Genomic DNA, 21,044 nt, shown 5'->3' with positions numbered 1-21,044 from the left:
ATCCCATGTTATCAAAATCCAAATCTACTGGGAATTTGGAGACATGCTTGTGTGACAGGCTGCTTGTGGGATGATACTGAAATAATTCCAGAATGAATGTGGATGTCCACCTACCATGTGTTTTTACGGTTCACCTTGACAGCAAGATTAAGCTGTGCAGAGAGGATCCCTTTAGATCCTGTTTAAAAAAAAAAAGAAAAAAAAAAACACTATTGTAGGACTCAATTTAACATTTCGTGAAAGGATACAATATCTTTATAATGTCTGTTGGCAGTTTGGCATGTGTTCACCCTGATGCCTATGTGCAATCTACTCACGTTTGTGTTTCCTTCAATTTTGAATAATGAAACTTGCATTCATTATTTCATTATGGGAAAACTGCCATAGTGGGTAGAATCTGTAGGGTATTCCATCTAACTGTGAGACAGCTAGAAGTACAGCCTACCAGGCATTTTTACAGGAGAGTCAAAAGCTGCCTATCCCATTGACCAGACCAATAACTGCGCTATGCCATGGGAACAACATTGAGGAATGTTCGATGACAACAAGCTTATGTGTGAAAGCCCATTTTAGGATGAGTTCTTGCTGAACATTTTATTGCATTTATTTCTATAATACCTTATGAAGGAAAATGTGGTTCCCTGTCTCAGCTGATTAAACTCTGTAATTTAATAATGCAAATGCAGTTTTTCCAGCCTTTGATAAATTATACCCTCATTCGCCAAGAATCACAATGACCGGTCTTTCTGCTTCATTAGTGAACAGACAATAGGTGCTTTAGAGAGCCTGTCAAAACTGATACTGTTTTTGATTTTCACTAATCACACAAAAATAATAAATAAAATAAAATGTTTCTACCTCTAGGCACTACTAGGGAAGGGGAGCAGCATGATTTTTCTCTCACCATTAAAGAAACAATCAGATGTGGGTAATCCAAAATTTAAGGAAAATATTCTAAACATACTGTATTTATCTGAAAATGTATCACATCAATATACAGTATTTGAATGATTATGTTATGAGTCAGTGAGGATTATAAATCCCAAATCAAATGAGAAAGAATGCAGTCATTTTGTGAAGAATATTGCATAAAAACATTGTATATTTAGACAGCCTGACACATGATGAAAAAATAGATCATTCAGTGTGCAAGGGATTTGAGTGGCATGTCATGCAGACGTTTTAAAAAAGGTTAATTCAGAAAAAATAAAGGCAAATATTTAAAGGATGACGGTAAACCTATATAGACGGCTCCTCAATGTAAACCTGTGCTCAAGTCAGTCAGTGCATTGCCACTGAGGAGAGTGCTAAGTTTGGACGGTTGTACAGTAGTGTTGAAGCTGTTCTGAGAAACTACTTTCTGCTGGAAAAAAGTATGTCTTCCTCAGCATACGCCAGTGAAATAAATGCATTATGCATAGCCTTTTATGTGTAATCATTTCTAAAGTTATTAGAATTCAGCCTTTTATTGGTCATTACTAAATGACCCCCTCAATGACAACATACTACTCATTACTGTGCCTGTCTCCATTCTAGCCTTGTACATTTTTTACATTAGCTATGTGATTCTTAGTGCTTATATGAAACAATTCCAGTAATAGTTTGGAGTGCATTAATAATGTATTTGAGCCAAAAACTACGAAAAAATGCTTTTACCTCTCTATTTAATATAAATGGTTTTGGTCACAAAAATACTAGCTCTTTCATCAGAGATTTTGAATCCATGACCTTCAAATAATGTGATCTGAACATTGGCCCCATTCCCAAAAGATTCTATCAGGCTTTCATGCCAGGTTTCACTCACTTTTTCATACTGAATCTCTGAGTTTCACATGCTATGAGGATGCATGCTATGTCTTTTCACATTTAAAGCCATTATACACCGATGAACCAAAACATTATGACCACTCACAGGTGACCCGAATAACGGTGATCATCTCCAAACAAGGGCACATGTCAAAGTCTGGGTGGATGGTAAGCGAACAATCAGTTCTTGTAGTCAACGTGTTGGATACAGGAGAAATGGACAGGACCTGAGCGACTTTGACAAGTGCCAAATTGTTATGGCCAGACGACTGGGTCAGAGCATCCCTGATACGGCAAGGCTTGTGGGGTGCTCCCAGACAGCAGTGGTCCGAGGAGGGACAAACCACAAGGCAGCGACAGGGTGTTGGGCACCCAAGTCTCATCGATCCCATTTGGTCCAAACCGAGAGGTCGACTGTGGCACAAGTCCCAGAAAATTTTAATGATGGTTACGGGAGGAATGTGTCACAACACAGTGCATCGCACCCTGCTGCATATGGGGCTGACCGCAGACTGGTCAGAGTGCCCATGATGACCCCCTGTCCACCGTCGAAAGCGCCTACAATGGGCACACGAGCGTCGGACCTTGGAGCAGTGGAAGAAGGTTGCCTGGTCCGATGAGTCCTGTTTTTTGTTAGATCACATGGATGGCCGTGTATGTGTGCGCCGTTTACCTGGGGAACTGATGACACGAGGATGAACTGTGGGAAGACAACAAGCCGGTGGAGGGAGTGTGATGCTCTGGGCAATGTTCTGCTGTGAAACCCTGGGTCCGGCCATTCATGTGGATGTCAGTTTGACACGTGTCACCTACCTAATCATTGTTGCAGACCAGGTACACCCCTTCATGGCAATGGTATTCCATGATGGCAGTGGCCTCTTTCAGCAGGATAATGCACCCTGCCACACTGCACACATTGTTCGAGAATGGTTTGAGGAACACTGGCCTCCAAATTCTCCAGATCTCAATCCGATTGAGCATCTGTAGGATGTGCTGGACCGATAAGTCTGATCCACAGCGGCTCCACCTCGAAACTTACAGGACTAGAAGGATCTGCTGCTAATGTTTTGGTGTCAGATAGCACAGGACACCTTCAGGGGTCTTGTAGACTCCATACCTCAGCAGGTCGACGCTGTTTTGGTGGCACATGGTGGACCAACAGCATATTAGGCAGGTGGTCATAATGCTTTGGCTCATCTGTGTATTTATATTTTATATTTTACCAGAGTATTTGTTACTCAGCTTTGGATTGAGCATGTTAATATGTAGCTTTGTCAAGACAATTGAACAATTGATCAAAGTGCTTCACTCCATCAGTCATACATGTTCTGTTTTTAGAAAGAGTTTGATATGACAGGGATAAAAAAACAACATTATACAGTTTCAGTTTTACCTTTTCTAAATATACTTTTGTCAGCTTTGGAGCTTTTTCATGCTGTAAATAACAGTGTTGAGCACTTATGTTTGTTCGTCTTTTGACAATACCCCACTGGCAACAACCAGTGAAGAGATTTATTCCTCCTTTAATGAGAACTACCAAAATAAATGATTAATTGGAGTACAGAGCAGGAAGGACTTCTGTTGCGAACAGAAAAAGCAAGTGTAAATATGCAGCTAGTTTGCCTGAGGCCTTATTGAGAAGCTTCATTCACAGGACATTGGAGATATTTCTTTGATTGTGCAGTTTTGTACGTTTATCCACTTAGATCATGCAGGTCAAAGTCAAAAGCAGACAATGTTTGAAAGAAAAAAGAACAATGCACCCAGTATTAAAATATGAAACAAAGTTTCATACTGCCTGTATATCTCTGTAGCACATTGATGTCAGTGTACCGATGGTTAATTAAATTGCAGCTATGATGGCAAGAAACCATCTGTTCTTTTTTTTGTTTTTGTTTATTTTGTTTGAATGTTGACCTCCATCACCTAGATACAATGCAAGTGTGTTTGTGAAGGACCTCAAAGTCTATGATGACCACAAGATTCTCACAAGCAAAACCACTTGCCAAAGGACTGATCTCCTAACACTTAAAAAAAAAAAATTGGAGCACACTTACCGGAAACCCATTTCTATCTTCTGAAAATATTACAACCCCAAATCAGAAAAAGTTGGGACGGTATGTTAAATTAAAATTAAAACTGAAAACAGTGATTTGTAAATTATGTTTTACATTGAAAACAATACAACTGCACATTCGATGTTTTACCTCATGAATTTTATTGTTTTTTTTTTTTCAAAATAAACACTTAGTTTAGTTGGGACAGTAAAGCATTTACCACCTTGTAATGTTGCCATTCCTTTTCACAACACAACACAAGACATTTAGGGACTGAGGACACCAAGTGATGAAGCGTTTCAGGTGTAATTTTGTCCCATTCTTCCTGCAAACAGGTTTTAAGGTGTGCAACAGTACGGGGTCTTCGTTGCTGCATTTTACGTTTCAAAATGCGCCACACAAAATGCGCCACACATTCTCTATTGGGGACAGGTCGGGACTGCAGGCAGGCCAGTCCAGCACCCGCACCCTCTTCTGCTGCAGCCATGCCTTTGGACACATCTGATTAGCAAAATGGGATGATGATAATACATTCAAAGATATTTAGATCTAAAGACTTATTCTTCAATGCTATGCACATTGAGGCTTCCTAGTTCCTAGTCCCCCGACCAGAAGGCAGATACTGCATGAACTGAATACATCTGCAACAGCGCATACTCAGAATGCTTTAACACAATCAAGAAGTCATATCGAAAATACTGTTCAGTGAGTTCAGTGAGTTATCAGGCTTTCTGACAGTTGGTAGATTTCAGCTGAGAGAGGAGCTTGGGAACTTGCAGTAGCAAGAGAAAGGACCGTCTCATGACTCACTGTGCAGTTTGTGTGAAATTGTATGTATTAATGTGTCTGCTTTTAAATTACATCAAATATAGTTTGGAAAAGTTTGTAAACAAAGAAAAACCTTTAGGTATTAAGCCAGTCTTGTCTCAGGAAATAAGCACAAAACAACCTTTGACAGCACAAAAAGGCATTTTTTGGCCAGAAGATTGAAATACATAAAAGTATGTTTTGGAATGATTTTGTTTGAGGTATGGGATTCCAAAATCTCCCAACTTTTCTACTCTTTCAATTGTTAATGCATAACCAGTTTTAACCGGCCATCTCATATAATTGTGGCACCCATGATATTGCTGAAATCCGAAATGGTGTGTTTCAGCATTAGTAACAGATGTGGTTTTCATATCATATTGTAAGTTTGAACAAACGACTCACAGATTCTGATGGGTCAGATCAAAGTGAATCTGTCAAAGGAAATTATCTCCCGTGACAAGTATTTTAAAAAGAAGAAAGCAAAACTCCTACTCAACTGTAAAATCTACCCTCAAGCTTTTTTTTTGCATGGTTTATCCCACTTGTGTTTATTTCTGTGAAAGAAAAGAAAGCTTGAGCAAAATAAAAATAAGCGACAGCTTGCCTTTATAATTCATTTTTAGCGCCGCATATTTATCTCGTATATTTAAATCTATAGTTCTGAGCTTAAATACAGTCATTGAAAAGTCACTATTATTAGTTTGCATTTGTCAGTAAGATACATTCAGACAGATGCTTTGATGGCAGTTTCAGATGAGCTGCCATTCTGTTGAAGACAAGACAGTGCATGCAAGATGGAAAAAAAAAAAAATAATTTGTCATGTTCCAATTTCATAATTTTAATCCATTGGGAAGTGTGCCAGAGAGGATTGGATGCCATCTATATCTCATTTAATTATGCAGGTGTTAAACAGATGCACCATAGAGCATTTTTTCAGGTGAGGCCAGAGTTTCTGATATACTCCTGAAACATTCTGGGCATATTTTTCATGAGTGAGATCCTTGCCACTTCCTTTTTTCATTCTCATTGCATATGAAACCATCTTTTTTGTACATTTTGTACACTAAGGTCATGCTTTTGAATTCAAAGGCTGCTTGTTTATATCTCTGACCAAGAAATAGAGAAGGCGCCAACTTTATTTAGAGTATGCATCTTCCCTTTGTAGACGTCCCCATACTCCTACAGTTTTCCCACATCCAGTGTTGTAAGTGGCCATGTTGCTGATCTGGTGTCTTCTGAGGATTTCAATTTTTTTTGCATATCCCCAGCGAATTGACACCTGCTGGCCTCTCTGGATTGATCCACCTCCTCTCTGCTTTCCTCTCCGTTTCTCCCGAGCTTTCACTCTCTCTCTCTCGTTTTTTTTTTTTTATTTTAATCTGTGCCCTGGAAACGGCCTGCAGGCACGGCTCTTCCGCTCTCCCGGTTTCAAGGAGAGACCGAGTGTGGGGCTGCGGGAGTGTGTCAGCGCAGATAACTCCCGCTTTCACTTCCCCCGCCATCTCTGCGCTGTCTGCTCTCCAGATGGCCGCGCCATCTGCACGCTGGTGTCTCTCACTGCCGCTTGGGGGTCTCCAATGGCCTCCGCCCCGCTCGCCTCCCCGAAATGCCTTGTAGCCACCCCACCAAATTTAGGCCCTTGGAATTCCCGGGCGGTGAGGTTTATAGCGCCTCTTGGGTAGGTGGGCGTCGGCCACGGCTGCTTGGAGCCAGACGTTCTGCCTCATGGGGAGCGGCAGCCTGTAGCGATGCTCTGTGTTTGTCAGACGCACAGGGGACGTCCTGCTGTCTGTCCCCGTGGCCACCATGTTCCGTGTGCACGGTGGCTGTACCAACACAGTGTTGCACAGTCACTGCACACCAGTAGCAAACAGTGCTGTAGCTGCACAGTCCCTGAGGCAGGGAGCGGCCTGACAGCCCGTGTGTCACCTCTGGCCCCAGACACAATTACTTGTGTCTCCTTAAAATCTACAGAATTTATTTATCAGAGGTGTGACACAATGCTTAAATGGATGGATATGGTGAAGTGGTTCATGACCCACTTGTTGAATTGTAGTTATTCTTTTTATTCAGAAGATTAAGATTAAAATGGTTAGTTATTATATTATGGTTAATATATTGTTTTAAATATAATTGTTAATATAGTGGTGAATATATTATTATATTTATGCAGATATTGCCTGTTAAAATTCATGGACATAGCTCTATTATTAAATACTGACTTTTGCAGAGCATTTCAGGCTCCACTTAGAGAGTCTGACATACATTTTATAATGATGCTTGACATTTAGGCGGGCAGTGATCTATTTTTCAATCCATTTTACAGCCACTAAAGTCTAGGTTTTCCTGTATATCGAAGGTTATCTTTATCACATTTCAAAATAGATATCGGGGTCGAATGCTGGTTCTTGCGTCACACTTGTAAAGTTTATTTCCTAAAGGTAAATTGTTTCATCATGCACAGGAACATGTATAGCATTGTTTTGCTGTGACAGAAAAAAATTTGTATTTTTTGTGTTATTATTATCTTTTATTGAAGGAATTTCTTCAATAAAAGGGAAAATGGGAGGTATTAAAGAATATTCAACTCATAACAAACTGCTTGCAAAAACCTGCATTGCATTCTTGGATCATCATGTGTACCTGAAGATAAATTATATTAAAATGGGAAAGTAAAATTTACCTTGCTGTATAGGAGCTACATAACATCAGAACTAATTTATTCATTTCTCGCATTTATTTTGAGCCAAAGGAACATGGCCCTAGCATTATCTGTGTTAAGCAACCCAAAGATGTAATCCAGTTCTTTATATCTGATGTGCACATCAATTTGTGTTGTGGTGTTATATCCTTGTTTGCAATAATATCTATGAGAGGTACCATATTTAATGAGAAAAACATCATATGCAGATAAATAACACTGTGTGAAGGAGGTGAGGAATAACTTATTTTGGTTTGCTGCATTTATCTCTGGGATACAGTGAGTTATTTCTCCCATATGCAAACAGGAGCTCCCCTTGACATTATCCGTTGGTTTGAGAACAGTCTGAACTGTCTCAAGAGAGAAAGAGCATGCACTTTTATGATCTTGTTTTACTTTGTGTATTCTCTTTTCTTCCATGTTTGACTAAGTGCTCTGAGTCATCTAATGCACTTTCAGTCAAGCTGTTTTTTTTGTAGAACTGTCAGAGAGAACAGTATAAAAGCTGTCATATCCCCATTTTGGTTGATCATTACTGAGGTAAAATACTTATTTTTCATTTTCTCAAACTTGACTTAAGCAGTATATTTGTTGCAGTTTAAATTCTGGTGCTACACATTACTTGAATAAACTCTGAATAACATCTGAAAATTTATAGAGCATGGTGCTGCTTGGCATGCTGGTAGATTCGTAAAGAACAGCTGGACACCTAGAATAACAGGTGCATAGGACATGGGTACCTTACAGAAAACAGCTCTCTGGTTAAGTCTGACGCTTTCAGCAGAAGAAGGGTTAATGCTGAGAGGACTGGGTTTAGACATGGTTTCTGGGGGTGTTCTCTCTCGACACCCCTCGTCAGGTAAGCAAAGCCCTCAAATGATTCCTCTCATTAGTGACTCCTCCCAGGTGTAAGCCTTTGTCTCTCCAAACTCACTAAAGTGAATACATGTGCATTTTAGTCCTGTCACTGGCGACATCTGGGGATGTTATAAAAAGCCTTGTGTGTCCTTCACTTTCTTTGATGTTGAATAAAAGGATTTTTTCCCTCCAAACTTGACTGAGTACATTTGAGCATACTTTTTATGACACCATCCAATTTTCTCTTTACTGAGGCAGAATAAATCCAGGCCATCAATATATGTAAGGGTTGCTTGTTGCTCTTCTATATGTTGTATTGTTTGAACTTTCAGCCTAACAACATTTTATGTTACACCATGTTATGAACTAGATAACTTTCAGCTACCAAAGCTGTTATGAAGTTTTATGTTAATGTAATAGTGTTACGTCCCAGATGTGTAATGGTGTCCAGGGGTATGGGTGAGGGACGCAACACAAAGGAAAACAACCAACCACCGCTGGCTTGGAGAGATGGAAAAACACACAGACATGGGAGACAAGGGTGCGCACCAAACGCACTCTCGACCGAGGATCACAACCACCGGACAGGGAGCCTTCGCTCTCGGTCACAGTGGACACGAAGGGTGGCAGCGTGACTTTGGCCTCCGCATCAGCCCCAGCCTGCGCTACTCTCCGAACCCAGACTTCCCAGCTGTGGGAACGTCTCCCACAGCAGGCGCACCCAGCCCAAGCACTCCCCACTCCACCAGACCTTCAAATACAGCCAGCTTAATTACTTTCTTCAGTGCCTGCCTCCCAACCGCAATGCCAAAATGCTCAGCCAGCAACAAGAGGTCATCCTTACAACAAGTATCTAGCCGTTCCACAGTAGGGTTACTAAGGAACCCCTCAACACTAAACTGTGCCATTGCTCCTACCACTAGCACACCGACCACTAGGCACAGACACACAAATGCGCAAGGCCACAAAAACCCAAACACAGGGCGGGAAAGAAAGAAAGAAATATCCCGGACCAGCCCCAAATTTATGTTACGTCCTAGATGTGTAATGGCATCCAGGGGTGTGGATGAGGGATGCAACACAAAGGAAAACAACCAACCACCACTGGCTTGGACGGTGCAGAGACGGAAAAACACACAGACACGGGAGCAATGTATAAGGGTGCGCGATATATTTACAGTATTTACAAAGCTATTTACAATGACGAATACGCATGGGAAAAGGGGAGAAGACAACAGACGATGCCAATGAAAAGAACTTAACAAAACAAAAGCAACCTTAAATACCTTCACCCAAAACATACATTTGACTACAAAACAAAAGGGTGGCAGAGCCAAACAAAAACCTAACTACACTAACTACCTGAAAACAAAATATACAAAGGTGGCACCCACCTCTAACCTAACCCTATACAAAAGGAAAAACTAACACGGGGATCCCCCACCTTACCTGCCCCTCTCCCACGGCAACCGAATGCAACCAAACCGAGACACAATCCAGAATCAAAGTCTGCAGACAGTGCAAAATCAAACACAGTTCGCAAATTAGTAAATAGTGAATCACAAAAAAGACACGAAGGATCAAAATAGCGAGAGCTCCACTCTAAAAATCCGGCATCTTTAGATTGGGGTGCTCTGTCTCCGGTTGGCCGGGACAACCAGGAGGCGGGACACAGCGCAGCGGGATACCTGTGTCAGGAGTAGAGAGGAGAGAGGGAGGAAAACCAAAACACAGGCAGCCCAGACCCCACAAACGCACAGTGCACCGCACGTAACAAATAGTGTAGTGTACAATACTAAATATATTACTATATATATATATATATAGTAGTGTCTATGTATACAGTACACACATATATATATATATATATATATATATATATATATATATATATATATATATATATATATATATATATATAGAGTAAAGCATTGTATAATATAAAACATTAGATAACTGTATACTATACTTTCCTTAGGTCACTGGGTAAAGTTGAATTGTTGTTGAAATGTTTGGAAATAGAGTAATTGGTTTTGCCACTAGGGTCCTCAGGGTCTTTAGGGTAATCAGACTCTAACCACATTGCATTTGTCTGTAACTTGAGAGGCTGATTTTGGCAGGATTCGCTTGTCTCCTTCCTAACACAAGATCATGGCTTTGGTGGTTTCTGAAGGTAACAAAAGATTGTGTGCAAACGTTGAAAAACATTTTACATTTAACATTTGATACTCAATGTGAAAAACTTGTAGTTAGAATGAACAGAGGACTTACTCTCTAATTAACACAAGACCAATGCATGTAACATGAGGACTTGCTGTCGTAAGGTGTTGGTGTCACTCACAGATGTCATTACTGTATCAATGAGATGTCAGACTGTGGTGACAACAGGACAGCAGAGGAAAATGCATAGAACTCTAGGTGACCACAAGATGCTGTACGGCATGACACTTTGGGTGGCATTAAATGATTAGGTGGGCATTTTTCACAACTTCTGTATGTTCTGTCCCAAGCTGTGACAGTCAGAATTGCAGGGTTGAAAAGGTTGATCAACACCTGCAAAATCTCACAACCTGTATGTGACATGAAGCTGTGCTGTACATGTGGGTAACAATAAATTAGGCTTAACTATTAGTTTGAACATATTCATATCTGCATTGAAATATGAATAAAAGTGAAATGTGTTTTAATAGCTATTGCTCCTACTGATGATGACCATGTTATGATGATATGTATGTTAAGTCTTAATTTTGTGGAACAGACATAGAGAACAATGGAGATGTACATTAGCATTGCCAGCAAGGTGCATAGCAAAAATTAAATGTGTAGATCATAAATTAAATAATTATACCCCGATAATTACAACAATATCCATATTAATGATATCTAATTAAGTTTTAAATGATAGTTTTCTGTCATTTCTATTTCCAGTGTGTTACGAGCCACCATTAAATGCATTAAGGCACCTGTTTCAATTGGAGGTCATTTATTTTAGCAAGGGTCCAAATGAATTCTGTATGAATTAGTTATGGGCTTATTCAATTCTTGCATGCAATCTAGAACATAATGCTAAGTGTAAAGGCTATAGATGTCCTTCTGCTTTTCTTCCATGAAAAAAAGTCTTTTCAGAAAACATTGTGGAAAAAAATGTTACAGCTTTGTTTTAATGTCCTTGCTGATATCAGTGTGTAACGCTGTGTGTCCTATCAGGGTCTTCATCTCCTCTTTTCCATCCAACCCTAATGCACAGTGTCTTTACTTCTTTGGAAGTGAAATTATAGAAGGAAATTATAGAAGTGAAATTGTAGAAGGATGATGTGAAAGAAAGAATAAAGGTTACTTTTATTTGTTCCACAAGGTAAATGGAAAAAAGTGCTTTGTACTTTGGTTTGATGGAGGCAAGAATTCTTTTGCTCATATTTTTTCACTTAAAGTAATACACACAGTCTTTCTTTCCCCATACTGTTTTTTTCATCCTTAGGTCTTGTCTCGGAGGACGAGTACTTGGAAATCCCCTCCATCACCAGGCAGAGGGCAGGAACATATGAGTGCACTGCAATCAATGAGGTCTCCACAGATGTTCAAACAGTAGAATTAACAGTGAACTGTAAGTCCCTCCCATGTGCCACCCATTCCCTGGCTATTACACCAACACTGGAGAGAGTAGCTGACAGGACGTTTGTGTCTTAATGATCAAGTGGGGAAATACCACTCTGATTCTGGCATATTTAAAGCATATTGCCACCTTCATCAGATTTGTCTTAGGATTTGATTTCAAGGTTTGGCTTCATGGAACCCTGAGGTTGATGCCCGGGCATTTAATTCTTTACAACACAGTTAAATCTACATATTCATTAAGTTTTGAAATCAATTGTAGGGGAGCATATATAAAAAAACAGCTGATCTATATATATATGAAAATTACATGGAGTCAAAAAAGGAAAACGTCTTTATCCTATGTGTTAACAATTACCTGAAGAAATACCAATCCAGCAACAGATTCAAAGCTCTGTTCAGATTTACTAAGAAGTTTCATTAAAAGAAAAATATTAAAAGTATTTGATCTCTACAAAATGAACCATGAAACTTCAGTGAAAAAAAATAGAAACTGATGAGAAGGAGAGTACATAAAATGTCTATGCCTGTCAGTATTTCCTCTCTCTCTGCTCCAGAATCTGAATCTAAAATCATACTTGAAAGAAAATGCTTAGTTTCATTTGCTTTTATCAGCAGTGCTCTTGCTGTGCGGCGAGTTTGTCTCGCCTGGTGATCTCAGTTGCATCTGTCCTGTGCTGCCGCTGTGTCTGTAGACCCCCCATCTGTGACAGAGGGCAGAGATGTCGGCGTCACTCTTGGCCAGACAGGGGTCCTGCAGTGTGAGGCTGATGCTGTGCCTGCAGCAGATTTCGAGTGGTACCGAGATGACAGAAGGTACCCGCTTTGATGTATTTTTAATTACATGTGCTTTGTTTTATTTTGCAAGTTTGTTCTTCATGTTTTTGATATAAGTTCCAAAATGGGGAAATGGAAATTGAATTGCTTGTCAGTGGGTTGACCTGCCTGTAAATACATTTATTTTTCACTGTCGTTCTGTGGCACCAATATATTTTCATGAAGATGTTTCACCAATGGTAACATTATTTTGCGCTCAAAATAAAACCGCCTCATTCAAGATTCATACAAATACACACTGCTCCCAACATGCATTGTATCGGGAAAATGAATGTGGAATGCATCACTAATGCTGTGGGGGTTATTTCAGCATTTCATTTTCCTGTTATGAAAATACTATGAGAAAAAAACATGGAAAGTGCTTGCCTGTACAAGCCAGCATTTATAAAGCATTGACTAGGCACATCCATCTGAAAATATTCCGTAAGGTTTCCCTGGACTTTATGTGATTTCATCCGTTTCAAACTTTATCAGATGTCATGTCAGTAGATATTAATGTTACTAATAATTGTGAAAGCAAACTGCTGATTAGTTCTCAGATGACTGCAACAGCTGCCCTTCAAACTACATGAATTAGCAGCACTTCCGATTTATTGAGGGAGCATTACAATTTGTTGAAGCTTGAACTCCCTCCATCAGGCCATAATGGGTAGACTACTGGAAACAGTTCTTGCTGGACATGGCCTTTAACCCTGGTTGTCAGCCAAGCACAGTTTATGATGGTGATGGTAATCAAATTTACATTTTACATTTTTTTGCTCAGCAGACTGTCTCATCCAGAACCTCTTACAAGTTTTTTTATTATTTTTTTTATATATATATATATATATCTAATTCATTTATACAGCAGGATATCTGCTGATGCAATTCAGGTCAAGTATCTCTGGTCCAATAGCAGTCCACCTAGGAATCAGACTGGCAGCTTTTGGGCTATGAGCCCTGCTCCATGACTACTATGCTTGGTACTGTGGCTGTTTTGCAGGCTCTTCAATGACTTAGATAGCATTGAGATTGAGGACAATGGCAAGATTTCAACCCTGACGTTCTACAATGTGTCGGAGGTGGACTATGGCAACTACACCTGCGTTGCCATCAACAAGCTGGGCAGTGCAAACACAAGCATGGTTCTGTATGGTGAGTACAGAGAGCATGCTGTTTTCTGCACCATAGAAGCCTTCTATGAAACATGCCTTCTCGACGTAGGCTGCACTGCATTAAATACCAATGCGATGGGGAAACTCTAATCCAGTTGTACTGTAAATGAACAAAAGATATCGACAATTACCATGCTTGTCCCTGCCCACTTACAGGAGATTAAACATGAGTCTTTCACCATTGATTTGGTCCTTCAGTAACCTCACCAAGCACGTTTGAAGGGCCGTCACATAAATGGAATCTACCACTCCTAACACGGTTTAAGACTTTTTAACAGTAACACCACTCACGTCACATTTGCCTAACAATGCCTCCGAGGCGCTGAAAACCCATCCCCCAGCTTATTTTCACGTTGTTCACGATGCTGTGTTGTCAATGATTTTTTGCATTTGTTTGTTTGTTTGGTCATTTTGCTTTGTTCTGTTTATCCTTCTGGTATAGAAGTTATTGAGCCCACTAGCTCAACGCTATTGCAAGGTCAGTACTGTGCATGAGCATGTCCACATTTGCTCTACGCTCTGCTCACCTATCTAAAACAGCTCTGACGTGCATGAAAAAAATATCCCTTGCCATTTTCAAACTGACCGCAGTATGACTATGACCTGCTTTCTCAATTAAACAGAACCGTTTCAGTTTGAGACAGTACAGGATACTCCCTTTCGAAGTAAGGGTCAGACAGTTTCCTGGCAGAGTCTGACTGAACGTAATTACCAGGCAGTGACTGGGCTGCTGCGAAATGCTACTGATGCACCATTAGCGTAAAAAATTCCAGTTCGTAACATTAATGAACAAATTCAATTTGGTATGAAGCACATTATTAGCACAGCCAGAAGTACATTACCTCTATTTGTTCTATCTGTTTTGCCAATTACAAGCCATGCTTGACAATCTTCTCACGAGCTGAAACGGCTGTGCATTGATTCAGAGTGGAAATGGTAAAAGCTGCTCAGTTTTGGTTTTACTAACAAGTTTGTTGTTTGTCTTCTTTTAAACTAAACCATCACACAACATGGCTTGTCTTCTTGGTTTTGCATGCGCTCACATCTGCATGTAAGTACATGTTGTAACGCTGCCCTGAGTCTTCACAAGTGTCTCTTGCAGTGTTGTTTCTTATTTCTTTCTTGGTGTAGTAATAGAAAGCCTAACGTAGCTCCATGTGTGTATTCTTAACTCAAAATGCATGGAAAAATGGTGCCAGTTGTCTCCTGTCATTGTTTTGTTTTCATCGTGTGAAAAATAATGGAAAATCCCCCAAGAAGTCATGTGTCTCTTTACTTATTCTTCCTAAATGCAGTAGAAATGCAGTGACATTTTGCATTTTTTGAGGTCATAACAGATGTCGGAAATGGAGGTGGTCTCTTCTGTTTTTCCAGTATGCGCATTTTAATTCACCTTCCAAATGTGTTAATTACATTGAAGATTTCACAGTAAGCAAAACAGGATGCATTAACTGTGTCCCCTCCTGAGATTTCTTAATTGCTTTGATTTTGAATGTGGGAAACCACTATTATTTTAATTATCCTAGTGCAGGATTTAGTATAATCTGCTATGGCAGTGTAATTGGATAGTTCTCCCAAAAGAAAGCATATTGAACCTAGGAAAATCCAAGGGAAATTTGAAGTTATTATATTACAGCCATCAAAGAAAAACACTTCAACTGTCCCTGTCTCCATAATGCTGTCATAAAATATTTAGACTACGCAATCAAGACCAGTATTGTACGAAAAATGTTATCGATAATAAGAAAAACAAGAAAGAAGTAGGTATGGGAATTGAGGCTCACCCATTAATTAAAATTAATAAATCAAAAAATATTGTTAGGAAACAAGTAGAAATGCTGTTGAAAAAATATTGGAGTTTTCATGGTTGAATTCATAAAAGGGTCTATGTATTTTTTGTATTTATTTGTAGTATCTATTCCTTGTTATACATAGTGTACACTATCCTATGTTCTGGATACCAACTAGCTAATGGAAGTGCCTGCAAATACCTTGATAAGTGTCTCTAAAATTATTTGAGATTAAATTCAATAAAAATGATATACTGTAAATAAAACAATATATACTATAATATGATGCAATGAATTTCATGGTATAATAACTGTCAAGTTTCGAAATAATTGCTCTCGATCACTCAAGCTTCACAATCAAAAGTTGAGACACCCAGTTAATGTTGTGTTTATTTCTGTTAACTACAATTTCCAACTGGAGCTGATTTCATTTCACAGCAGAGATGTTGCAACACCTTAGTTGACAGCTGCTCAGCTATGGCTCTTTTGTAGAGCTCCCCGCTATACTAAAACTCTTCAGACTCTGCTGAGTAAAGTTCTCTCTGCTCACAGCTTGCTCACTCTGAGATTAGATACTGAGAACCTTCGCTATTCTTACCGCTGATTGTGATGGATGCGACGTACGACTCTTTCTTGTGTTGCCATGCCGTTACGGGACACAGCGTCCATTTCTTTTTTCAGCTTTGTCTTCGACGACTGAAAAAACAGTCTTTACTGAAGGTAAAACTTGTGTCTTGTATGTGGGTTACATACCTATCTGAACAATTCTCAAACTAAACCCAAGGTATCTAGTGCATTAGTCTACTAAAAATGTGTAGTCAAACTGAAAACAAGCAAACAGAGGTGCATATATATGAGGATGGAATGCATATTACAGTTCAGGCACCATTAGTGAAGAAAATGTGACACATGCTCTCTTAATTATGTCTAGAAGCATTTTGTTCTGAATATCTAATTGTGTACCACTTAAAATAGGACCTATCAAAAGTCAGTGCCCTTATGTGTTCAAATAAGTGTCTGTTCTATAATATAGTTGGTACAGTGTGATGATGACACCTTTTTTCTTGTGCTGTATCACTTTTCCCTGCCTGACAGTGGCTTGTGACAGCTACACTGCTTTAGCATAAATGTGCAGCAGGGCAGGGTGAGCACACAGTATCAGTGAGCTTGGTTTTGACACTGGGTGCACAGCGAGCCGCACAGATCCTGCTTGGGGGTCACCCGCGACCACAGCCCAGCACCAGCTCTGCCTGTCACAGGGCCCTTTACTAAGGCAGCTCTAAATCCAGGCAGTAGCCGATCTGCTTGTCTGCAGCGAGGATGCAATTAGGTCTGACCTCAGCAGTTGACTGGTCAAGGACTCATTCTGCACTGAGATGATGCCCTGGAGCTGCTTAGAAGGGCCATGCTAGTGACAAAGGCAAGAGGAAGCCGCTGAAGTGCCACCACTTAAACCCTCAACAATGGGAACAAACTACTACAGGTCATTTAATGACCAGGTTCCTTAGCATGGCTGTGGCCATAATACGTTATCCCAGTTCATGCAGTTGGTAAATAAAATGGAACAGATCTACTTGATTGGAGAGAGCTTGTTTGTATAAGATCATGACAATGTGTGGTACAGTTCAGCTTTCTTTTTTTTATTGCTGTCACTGTTGTGTTTAGTAAGTGCCTGTCATATAACCTCTCTTGTAGAAATGACAACCTCTCTTTTAGATATGACAACATCTGTTATAGAAAAAACAGCTTCAACAGACTATGCAATATGGGGAGGTCTGTAATGAATAATCTATTATATCTAATACCCTAAACAAAAAATAAACTAATAATAACAGGAATGTCAAAAAAACCCATCAATCAATCACTAACCCATAGAAATTAACAGTACTGATACTGGTGACATGCATGGTGTTTTGGAGTTATTACTGTTTTAGACATGAACAAAAAGAATTGATTTTCTGGTAGCACACAGTCCAACCCCAATAAAAACATGTTCTTAGAGTTTAGTGAAGAAACATTTCCAAGTTAACCAACTTGTTCAATCACTTCTGTGACTGTCAAACTTGTAAGGTACTGAAAAGCAATGTTTCTTACATTTTGTACTTGACATTAAGGTATGGTTAGATTGAATGGAGCACCGATATACAGATATACTTGCAAGACAAGATGGAGCTGACTACAGAACAAAGGATAATCGGGGGAGGTGATAGAGCAGTGAAAACACAATTATAGTTCCACATTGTGCTTTTTACTTTTAAGAGAAAAAATAGGGCAAAAATAATCACAACTATTGTATTCATACAAATGTTTTGCTGTCCCTGGCAGGGCCTGGAGCAGTGCAGGATGGGAACAGTGGCACCATGGGAACGCACACCTCAACCTGTCTACTTATTATCATAGGTCTTCAGTTTCTTCTGAAGTTTTGATGCAATTGATTTTCTGAGGGGGCAGTTTCATTTTTTCCCTGTTTTTTCTCTTACCTGGAACCACAGACTTTTGCACAGGCTACCCTCATTTCCAATTCCTAAACTGTAGAGATGATGTAACATATTAACAGAATTTTAAATTTAAGATCCAAAATGATACTGCCCAGTTTTTTGGCTTCATATTAATGCCCCTGTTTCTGGTCTCACAGATTTTGGCTTTCTTTAATTTCTTATGCTACTATTATATATAATTTTTTTCTGAGATGTAATAACGATGTAATAATGATAATACTTTTTCTGGTATTTGGAGAAACCAGAATAATAGTTTGAGAGAAGAGGTATCTGACATTCTAGTCTGTCTTTTCCCTCAACAATGTAAATTATGATATTTTTAAGTGGTTTGTGCTATGCTATATTTTTAGTAATATTGATTACATATTTTCAGAGGTAACAATATTGAAGTTGTAATTATATGGAAACTGTTACTGCTAAATTGAGTTAAGTTTTACTAGCAAATGAAAAGGCTTAGGGCCTTTTTTGTTCCTGTCTATAAATGGCACAACAAGCAACTGGTAAGACCATACAGAGAGAGCTGAAAAAGCATATCTGATAAAAAAAATAAATTAACCAATTAATCAAGCGAAGCTGAAGCTTTATAAATAAGTAATATATTGGAGTAATTACCGTTTTGCGAACATCTTATTATTATGTAATGTAATTTATTGCACAGTTATTAATGTCATATATTTTGTATTATGTTACATGACATTATATGTATTATGAGTGTAAATGGTCACCATTTTCTAGTCAGGTAATATTAAAAGTGTCACCACATGATGAAACCCGTGCTGGTCGACTCAGGGTTTTGGGGACAGTTATCTGCATTGATAACAGCGGCTCGTTCTTTTTGGACACCAGAATCTGTCATTCCCTCGAACAGAGCCCAAAGAATTATCAGCACTTAATTTTACATTTTTTTAATATATACATATATAAATATGTCAGTGTCATTTGAATTCATTGGTAGCATAATCTATCACGACTGTAACTGGTTCTGGGAGTCATATTTTGATTGGAAATGCATAAAGTATATTCAACAAATGTAATGAATGCAAAATGTGCAAAAATATATCATCCACTTTTCATCAGAACTACAATTCAGTTTCCGTTAGGAGTGAAGTAAGATGTGTTTAGGCAATGAACCAAAATGTGATTAATAAATTCCTTGACACATGATAAACGTTATGCTTTCAAACCCTTACACTTAAACTCCTGTGTGATTTGGCACATACATATATGTTTACTTGCCTCCAGTTCCACACTGGTTGCCACATAAAACATCCATTCCAATAAATGTGTCATAAACCTGACAACAGAGCTATTACTTATGGTACATGTTTCATGTGGTTAAAAATGATTAACTTATTATGAACCGTTAAAACCATGAAAAACATTTAAAAAGTTGAGACTGTTATTAATAAAAAATAAATAATAGAGGTGGTAATAATATTTGATTATGATGATACTACTAATTGGTAAATAAATAATGATGAGGATGAAGATGACAACAAAGATGATGATGCTTTTTCATGGAAGGTAAAAATGAAAACCCTGCCTTCTGTGGAATTGCAGTTTCTTGGCTCCCCTCCTGGGATAGCTGTACATTTCTGTGTGTCTTTTGTCTTCATTTTTTGTGTGTCTTTTGTTTGGTATTTAAATATGTGTTGGTTCTAACAATGTCAGTGTCCAACACAATTGCTATTGATTCATATTCCCAATGCCATTTACTGATAGGGACGATTGTGTCAGACTTATATGGAAGCAGGTCTCTTGTACACACCCGATTCTTCAATGGAGTTAATTTTACAGCAGTGTGGAGAACCTGATCAGTGAGGTACTTCCTGTAAAATGTTCTTTATGTGGACTGGATTGGTCACATGACTAGTCACATGGTTTTGCAAGTTTCCAGCAATGCTTAGGGTAGATTCAATAAAAGTTTCCAAAAGACCAGAGTTTTTTTTTTTTTTTTTTACCAAACATACAGCAAAACAGGTCTGGTACTTAAAAAAAACTGCAGTGTAATTTAGCATATAACAGTTTTAATTTTTGATTTAATGAGAGCTTGTATTGTACCTACCCTATAGATCTGTATTCGATGTTTGTGACAGTGCTGTGAATGCATCAGAGTGTTCTGTAGTCTTCAGATTGGTTGTTGGAAACAATAAAGAAATAAGCAGGGAATGGGTGAAGTGCCAGTGCACTGTGATTTTAGCTACTGAAAGGTTATGCCTGTCTGTACATGACAAATTTATGGGTTTCATCGCGATTAAATAGAAATGATTGAACATCTGCATACCAATCCCTGCTCCACCAGCAGCAGAACAAAATATTCTCAAAACGGAATAAAGAAATGTGTACATGGTATTCTCCCCATGACAGTTGATTCCAAAAGGAAGGAAAAGGACATTCTATTCTATGACTCCCTGTAATGTAATGGAATGTTGGCTCATGTGTATTTTCTTTCTGAAGATTGTGTGTTCATATTTAAAACTGACAATAATAAAATGTTGTATCTAAATGTCCTGGTCCAGCAATCTTATTTTTCAGTTATTTAAATTTAGCTGATGCATGATTGTTTTCAGCCATAAAACGAGTGTAGGCTGCATTTAATCTAACTGCTATGATGGTGTTTCCTTTATTCACTACCACACTGTGTTGTTTTTTTTTTTGACACAGACAACCTCTCAAGTTCAGTTCATTGGAATTAAATTGTGTAACAACTAACACCTCAATAATGAATATAATGCTTTATTCTTTATTTAGCTTTGTACATTAATACTCCTTTTTCAAATGAAGTTGTATGTCATTAAATATGCTTCCCTGCAATTTTACAGTCAGGTAGATGCATATGTGGTCTTCTTTAGCAAGGAATGGATGTCCTTATACGCTTGGAAATTGCGCTCATTAAATGTTGTGAAAACTGTTTATATGA

At 38.8% G+C, this 21,044-nt stretch overlaps 1 protein-coding gene across 5 annotated transcripts in view; it reads left to right on the top strand.

Annotated features, from left to right (window-relative positions):
- ntm (neurotrimin) overlaps positions 1-18,238 on the top strand; it is a 290,096-nt gene extending 271,858 nt beyond the window's left edge. For 2 of the 5 annotated variants that reach the window (XM_036524066.1, XM_036524065.1), the window contains 7 exons: positions 11,712-11,837; positions 12,541-12,661; positions 13,665-13,816; positions 14,279-14,314; positions 16,308-16,346; positions 17,322-17,399; positions 17,952-18,238. In XM_036524066.1, the coding sequence (XP_036379959.1) occupies positions 11,712-11,837; positions 12,541-12,661; positions 13,665-13,816; positions 14,279-14,314; positions 16,308-16,346; positions 17,322-17,399; positions 17,952-18,052 (653 nt within the window). In that variant the 3' untranslated portion in view covers positions 18,053-18,238. The remainder of the gene's footprint in view (positions 1-11,711; positions 11,838-12,540; positions 12,662-13,664; positions 13,817-14,278; positions 14,315-16,307; positions 16,347-17,321; positions 17,400-17,951) is intronic. The other 3 variants (XM_036524067.1, XM_036524068.1, XM_036524069.1) reach the window with 3 other exon arrangements.
- Positions 18,239-21,044: the final 2,806 nt, after the last annotated feature.

Source organism: Megalops cyprinoides, chromosome 3, assembly GCF_013368585.1.
Source record: "Megalops cyprinoides isolate fMegCyp1 chromosome 3, fMegCyp1.pri, whole genome shotgun sequence".
Classification (NCBI taxonomy): Eukaryota; Metazoa; Chordata; class Actinopteri; order Elopiformes; family Megalopidae; genus Megalops; species Megalops cyprinoides.
Note: the sequence above shows the minus strand (reverse complement) of the source record. Positions and strands in the feature narration are given on the sequence as shown.